Source organism: Ursus maritimus, unplaced genomic scaffold (genome assembly GCF_017311325.1).
Source record: "Ursus maritimus isolate PB19 unplaced genomic scaffold, ASM1731132v1 scaffold_14, whole genome shotgun sequence".
Classification (NCBI taxonomy): domain Eukaryota; kingdom Metazoa; phylum Chordata; class Mammalia; order Carnivora; family Ursidae; genus Ursus; species Ursus maritimus.
Window position 1 is genome coordinate 52,267,099 of NW_024423786.1, and position 6,810 is coordinate 52,273,908.

Sequence of the window (6,810 nt, forward strand, 5' to 3'; positions counted from 1 at the left end):
TGATTTTGTCCCTCAGGGGACATTTGGCCGGAGCTGGAGACATGGAGACATGTCTGCTTGTCACCACTGGGGGGCAGGAGCGCTATTGGCATGTAGCGGACACAAGTCAGGAACGCTACGGAATATCCTACCGCGCATAGGGCGGCCCCACTCCCCCAAGAATTATGTGGCCCAAAACATCAATAGTGCCCGAAGTTGAGAAACTCTGAATTAAAGAAAAAAATTCGGCCGTTAGTGGTACAGGTGGAGATGAACAGGATGAAGGTCATGGAAGTGGCTGGGGGAACGACCTGGGTTTGGGTGCCCAGAGGATCAGGTGCCTAAAAAGCTTGGCATGCAGTGGTGCTTAATACATGTCTGCAGGGAGTGGCGGTGAAGCGCCTGGAGGGGACAGAGAAAGGCACTGCGGTGGTTGGAGATGCTCCAGGCCAATGGTCAGGACTCCCACGCTCTGGACAGGGCCCTCTTGGTGCCCCTTGGCCTCCAGTCCCACATACCTTCGGGGCCGTCCCCGGGGGGCGTGCTGTCACACTTGGCTTCGCACTGCTGCGTGGCCGGGGGCCGCAGAGCCTCTGCGCACTCGCGCGACGGCTGGCCAGTGTGGCTGGAGCAGCGCACCGCACGCTGTTGCTGGCCGATCCCGCACTGTGCAGAGCACTGCGGGGAGTCGCTGCTGAGCCTCGGCTGGGCTGCCCCTGTCCCCACCCCCGCCCCCCGGGTGCCGGCCTACCTCGCCCCACTCGCCGGTCACCCAGCGAGCCGGGGGACAGCGGCGCAAGTTGCAACGCATGGTGGCTGGCGGCTTGGCTGCGGGCGGGCAGTGCGCGGGGGGCAGCGTGGCGCGGTGGTCGGAGCTCTTGCACAGGACGACGCGGTGGCGGAGGCCTGGCCCGCAGCTGGGGGTGCACTGCAGTCGGAGAGGGGGTTTCATGCTCCTGGGCGCTCCAGTCCCCGCATCCCGCATGCACGGGGCGGGAGGGAGGGTGGTGGTCCAGAGGGAGGTGAGGAGGGGTCAGCTAACCTTGGACCGGTCGCTGGGGGCGGGGGGTGCCACTAACTAGGTCTAGGAGGAGGGGCTTGTGACTGCGGAGAGGTGCCTCGGTGGGCACCCATTATGGGCATCCCAGTCCCTACCCCCCGCTTGCACAGCGAGCAGGTTGGGCGTGGGCGGGAAGGGGCGGCTGACCTCTGACCAGTCCAGGGCGGCCCACTCGGGCGGGCAAGCGGGGCCTTGGCAGGCCTCCAGAACCGGTGGGCGCGGCTGCGGGCACGCGCTGTCGTCCAGCGCCTTCTCCTCGGCGGCTGACACTCGGCGCTGGCACACGACGGAGCGGCTGCGCAGCCCTGCATCACAGCTGCGGCTGCAGCGCGACCAGTTGCCTACAACCCAGCTGTGCGGAGGGGTGGGTCTGAGAGGGTATGCAGCAGAGGGCACCCCGGTTCCGAGGTACTGGCATACCCTTCTCCTCCCCAATAACCAGCATCTTTATGGAAGCGGGCACAGGGATGCCTGCGGCTTCTGCAGGGAGCACTGCCGGCACTTGGAGTATAGTCACCCTGTAGCCACGCTGGGGGTGGGGAGGCACGTCACACCTTGGGAGACGATTACCAGGACGAGGCTAAGGAGGTTATGGTTCTGACTCCCACTCCAGGAGAGCCCTGACCCCACCCTGGGGAGCCCTGGCACTCCTGCTCTTGTCACCCTGACCCTGCAACCCGGGGAGGCACTCACTCTGGCGGGCAGGGCTCTGTGTTGCAGGCTCGCTGTCTCTTGGGCAGTTTGCTGTGGGCGCTGCAATGGTGGGGGGGCACGGCCGAGCTGTCCAGCTGATTGCGGCACTCCACGGCCTGCACCTGGCTGCCTGGGGGTGGGCAAGAGACCCGCTCAGCCCTGCTGGGACCAGCACGTCAGCCCAGGGGACCAGTGCCCGCCCCTGACCCCACCCCGACCTCACCGCCGGCACACTGGGCCGAGCACTTGGTCCAGGGCGCATAGTGCCAGGAGTAAGGGGGCAGCGCATCTCGGGCGATGGGCGCATTGAAGCGGTAGCGGAGGGCAGCCAGCTCTGTCCGGGCCAGTACCTGAGGTGGGGGAGGGGGCCATCAAGTGGATGCCAAGCTCCATTCCCCGCCAATGATGCCAATATCTTCCGGCATCTTGCTCCCACTATCATTACCATGACGATGAGAGATGCATTTATGGGTCCCAGGGCTTCTAGGCTCTGCGTCTGATCTGGCCCCTGTCGCAGCTGAAAGGTGGTCCCAGCTAGGGGCAGGCGGTGGGGCTGGGGGGTCCCGGGCAGCCCCTCCAGCAGCAGGGACTCCTGGTCCCCCTTCAGGGCTAGGGGGACAGCATAGGGGTCAGAACTCCAGCCACCTTGACCCCCTGCTGACCCCCAGTCCTCATCCCTCCACCTCCAGCTCACCCAGGTGACTGAGGGAGAGGTTCAGGTCCTGGATGAAGATGTGGACGGAGCCTTTGGGGATCCAGACGACTTCCTCATACCCTGGACGGTGGAGCTCAGATGTCACCTGCTTGGCCCTTCCCCCACACCTGCCTACTTCCCCCATTCCCGGCCCTTGATGATAACAGCTACCATTACTGCACTAAGTGCTTACAGGGACGTTCTAATGCATCCCCAGCTCTGGCCCTGTGAAGTAGATGTGTCGTCATACCCATTTTACAGATGACAAGACTGAGGCTCAGAGAAGCTAAGCAACTCGCCCAGGTTTGACAGCTAGGAATTGGCTGGGCTGGGGTTTGAACCCAAACTTCCCTGCCTCTCTGACCACCACAATGGTCTGATCCACTCCCTACCCCCAACGCAGAGGGATGGGGGCACTACAGAGGCCCCAACCCACACAGTGACATGGCGATTTTAGCAGTGAGAGTTAGGTTTGAGTGGGCTCCACCACTTCTGACCTGGGTCCCTTCCCATCCCCTGAATCCCACTGGGGCCTCCCATCCCCCCACCTCCCTGGGGTCTCTCTCCTTCAGCCCAAGTTTGGAAGTCATGCTCAATTTCACCACACCCTGCAGATATCCCTCTCCTAGTTAGCCTTTTCCTCCAGCACAGAGCCCCTTAAGCCCCGCTCAGAGCGGTCAACCCCTCTCTGTCCCGGACCCAGCACCAGGCTCCCAGGACGGGGGAGGGGAAAGGTTCAGGTCACAGCCCTCTTGGCATGTTAATTGCCCAGGTTTAAGCACCAGAGCCCAAGCTAGTCCCTGACCCTGATCTGGGGCATTGCTGTGTCCCTGGGGACTTTTTGGAGTCCCCACTGGGCCCCTGGGTGTGAGTAGCTGATGTTGGCTACTGTGATGGGGCAGTCCTGCCCCCAGTCACCACGTGTGCAGAGGGAGAGGGAATGGGGATCTCTCACCGGCTGCAGGAGAGGCTGGGCTGAAGACCCCCTCAATGGTTTCACAGGCGCTGCCGTCGCCACCGCAAACCCGGCACTTGTCTTCCCTCAGGTCAGAGCCCAGGACCCGGTCGCAGCCCACGTGCTGGGGAGGTGGGGTGGGGTGGGAGTGAGCTCCCCTCCCTGCCTTCACTCCCCCAGCCCTTGCCCTGTCTCTGGGCGTCCCCTCCACCTTGCACTCGCCGCTGACGCAAATGTCCACTGTGTCCGGGCGGCAGGGCGTCCCGTCCACGACGGCCGCTGCCCTCTCCGTGTAGAAGTTGAAGCCTTCGGCCAGGCATGTGAGTGAGCAGGCCTTCACGCCCCCTGGGGGGCACAGCCCCGTCAGACCGAGGGCCAGGCCCCCTGGGACTCCCTGCTCACTTCCAGAGGGGGGAGATGAGGCAGAGAGGGACAGACCCCAGACCCAACAAGGATGGGCAGGCTGGAAGTCGGGGTTCCCAGCGTCCTGTCAAGGAACTGTCGAGCCACATCCTGGGCTCTTCGGCCCCTTGGGTGAGGGGGCGCTCAGGGCAGATCCCACAATGCTGTATCCACCTGCTTCTGTCCTCCACTGCCCCACGGACTCCTGGGTCTGTCACTCACCTCCTCGGTATGTCTTCCACGTGTAGAATTTTCCACGGAAGGGGACACTGTCAAATTCGGAGCACTGCATTTCCCTGAAGTCCTGGGAGCCTGGGGGACAGTCCTGGGGGCAAGAGAGAGGAGAGGGAGGGAGGCGGGGTGTGGGGGATGGAGTTAGGGCACAGGCCTGAGGCTGGATGCTCAGAGCAGGGATGCGTTGGAGGGGTGGAGCTGAAGGCAGAGAGGCCAGGGAGGACTAGGTGAGACTGGCTGGTGGCCTGGGCTAGGTCCAGGCTGTTGGGCTGGAGGGACAGGTACGTCTGAGATGGGGTGGATGACTCATTAGAGTTTGGGGCAAGCTGGGGGTGATGGCTGGGTTTCTGGTTTCAGAGCATGAGGCCTTTCTTGAGAGCAGGCCTAGAAAGGAGCCAGGGGCACTCATTATAGGGGTGGGGGCACACGCATGGACTCCCTGGGAAGACCCCCTATCGCCCACCCCAAAGCTCTCCCTGCCCTCTGAGCACCCCCTGCTGCAGTGGGCCTGGTGCTTATTAGGCGTGTGCCCCGAAGACTCGCTTATAGTCAGAAACCCCCACCAGCCACGGGGAACCCCAGCATTTAAAGAAGGGGCAGCAGTGGAGAGGAGACGGGAGGTGTAACACAAGGTGCTGGGAGCACAGGGCCCTGGAGATGGCAGCACGGGGAAGGGGGCAGTTTTGGACAGAGGCTGTGGTTCCTGGTCATAAGGGAGTACAAGCAGAGCACCCAAACGTGGCCACTGAATTTTGTGACAGCGAGCTCAGCGATGGCTTTAGGGCGGGGACGGGGGCAGTTTGGGGAAACTGGGCTTTGAAGGGAGGGGGTGGGGCGCGCTATAGCTGGAGGTTGTGGGCTCAAGCAAGTTCAAGGCGGGAGAGTCATCTGCGATGGAAGAGGCAGACGCTTGCAGGGAGCTGGGTCCAGTCGGCGCCGGGGCCCAGGGGCAGCTGTCGGCAGGGCAGGGCAGGACAGGGGTGAAGCGTAAAGGGGCCGAGGATCCTGGGCTGGGATCCTGGGAGAACTCACGTCGGTGTTGCAGAACGGTGCCGCCGTCTCTCACCCAAGCAGTACTTGCCCCCGATTGTTGGCCTGGAAGGGTGGGGGGTGGGGGACAGAAGAGATATGGGGCGGAGGAAATAGTGGGGTCCGCCCGTTTTCTTACAAAGGGTCCTGACGGCTGACCTGGGCTGTCGCAGTGACGGCTGGAGGAGACACGCCGCCGCCGCACGTCCGGCACAGTCGCCCCACGGAGTCCACGGGCCCCAGGCCCCACGCCCTCCGGCCGCGACCCGAAGGAGACGCACACGCGCTTAGCACCACTACCGGAGGTCGGGGGAGAGGAGGTGAGCCGCTCCGCAGATCCCGGGATCTCGGCTCTCCTTCCTGCCCCGCCCCTTCCCCCCAGCCCGAGGTCTCAGCACCCCTGCGATGGGTCGGAGGGGGCGAGGGTGGAAGTGGGTTCTGGGCCCCCGGACACAGGCAATACAGGGGCATGGCCTAAGCCTACGGTCACCGCCGGGAGGTGAAACTCGCTGTGGGACGAGCGCGGCTGGAGGAGGGGCAGGGGGTGGCCTCAGGCCGTGGGCGTGACCAGAGCCGCCGGAAAACCCCAACGGCGGCGCGGTGGGCGTGGCTCACGGGAGGGGGCGGGGCCCGGCCGGCGCTCACCCCCTTGTCGATGGTGTGCGTCTGGCACAGCGTGCCCTCGGCGGCTGGAATGCTGTTGGTGATGCACCGGTTGCTCTTGCTCAGACACCACAGCTCGCTGCAGACCTCCTGCGGGCCAAGGCACCCGCTCAGGCTCGCCCCCCGCCCTCCTCCCTCCGGCTGCCCGCCCGCCGGGCGGCGACCCGCTCACTGCCGCCTCGCAGTGGGGCCCCGGCGCTCCTCTGCTGGGTCTCAAGGAGCCTTCTTGAATCCTCCTGCGGGGCATGGCCTGAGACCCCCCCCTCTGCCTTACGGGCTGCAATGATCCAGCGTCCGTGGGTGCCGTCAGCTTCCTTAGGCATTACTACCCCCATCTCACTGTGAGAAAACCAAGGCTCAGACAAGTCAAGTCACTCGCTAGGGGCCACACAGCTTCTGAGGGGTAGCCTAGGTTCTAACCCAGGCCTTTGATGGACCGCTCTGTGATCTCAGCACTCTGGTGCCTCCCGAGTCTCCCGACCTGCTGAGGAATGAAGATGATTCTGCATTCCTTGTTGGGTGGGTGAAGCAGCCCCTGGGAGAACAGTAACTCTCAAAACTGGCCTGGAAGGTGGCTCAGGTCAAAGGCCTCATCTCTAATTTTTTCCAGCTGGTGGTCCTCCTTGTTGCCCCCTCCCCTCCAAAACTGAGGAAGCTCCTGGAGCTTTTACTGTTTGGAAGGCCGGGCAGGAACAAGGCCAGGCCGGACTTGGGTGGGACATTCCTCTACTTCCCTCCCCCTGAAAAATCTGCCCACCTTCCTGTTGGAATCCTGCATGGGCTGGACTAGTTCCAGGAAGTCACTCTGACCCTTCAGGTTAGTATCCCTGGACAAACCCCACTGGGTTCAGGTGTCGCCAAGTCTCTGACTCTCCAGCCTCTATCCCGCCCTGCCTCCCAGGGAGAAGTGGAGATCCTTCATTCTCCTTTTTATAACCTCCTGCCGTTTCCTCTTCGAACCTAATCTTTTCAAGTTTTGATGGTCTGGGATTGGGCCAATCAATGGCTGTCATAAGGGCCTGCCTCTGAGAGGAATCTGCGCACACTTAAGAAGTTTGGAAGTTGTTCTCAAGTCGGCTCCCTCAACCGTCCTCCAGAGTC

General features: G+C 63.2%; 1 protein-coding gene and 1 long non-coding RNA gene across 5 annotated transcripts in view; one reads left to right on the forward strand and one right to left on the reverse strand.

Moving 5' to 3' along the window:
• LOC121102559 overlaps positions 1-6,810 on the forward strand; it is a 17,542-nt gene that overhangs the window by 4,673 nt on the left and 6,059 nt on the right. For 2 of the 4 annotated variants that reach the window (XR_005834654.1, XR_005834652.1), the window contains exons 2-3: positions 2,422-2,729; positions 3,429-3,472. The exons of the other annotated variants lie outside the window; for them this stretch is intronic. This is a non-coding gene — a long non-coding RNA (uncharacterized LOC121102559). The remainder of the gene's footprint in view (positions 1-2,421; positions 2,730-3,428; positions 3,473-6,810) is intronic. 4 annotated transcript variants of the gene reach the window in all.
• ADAMTS10 (ADAM metallopeptidase with thrombospondin type 1 motif 10) overlaps positions 1-6,810 on the reverse strand; it is a 20,265-nt gene that overhangs the window by 3,851 nt on the left and 9,604 nt on the right. Inside the window, 10 exon segments of the mRNA XM_040629438.1 lie at positions 498-657; positions 731-907; positions 1,187-1,391; positions 1,733-1,862; positions 1,956-2,082; positions 2,178-2,341; positions 2,427-2,507; positions 3,382-3,505; positions 3,593-3,726; positions 4,006-4,108. Of these exon segments, the coding sequence (XP_040485372.1) occupies positions 498-657; positions 731-907; positions 1,187-1,391; positions 1,733-1,862; positions 1,956-2,082; positions 2,178-2,341; positions 2,427-2,507; positions 3,382-3,505; positions 3,593-3,726; positions 4,006-4,108 (1,405 nt within the window).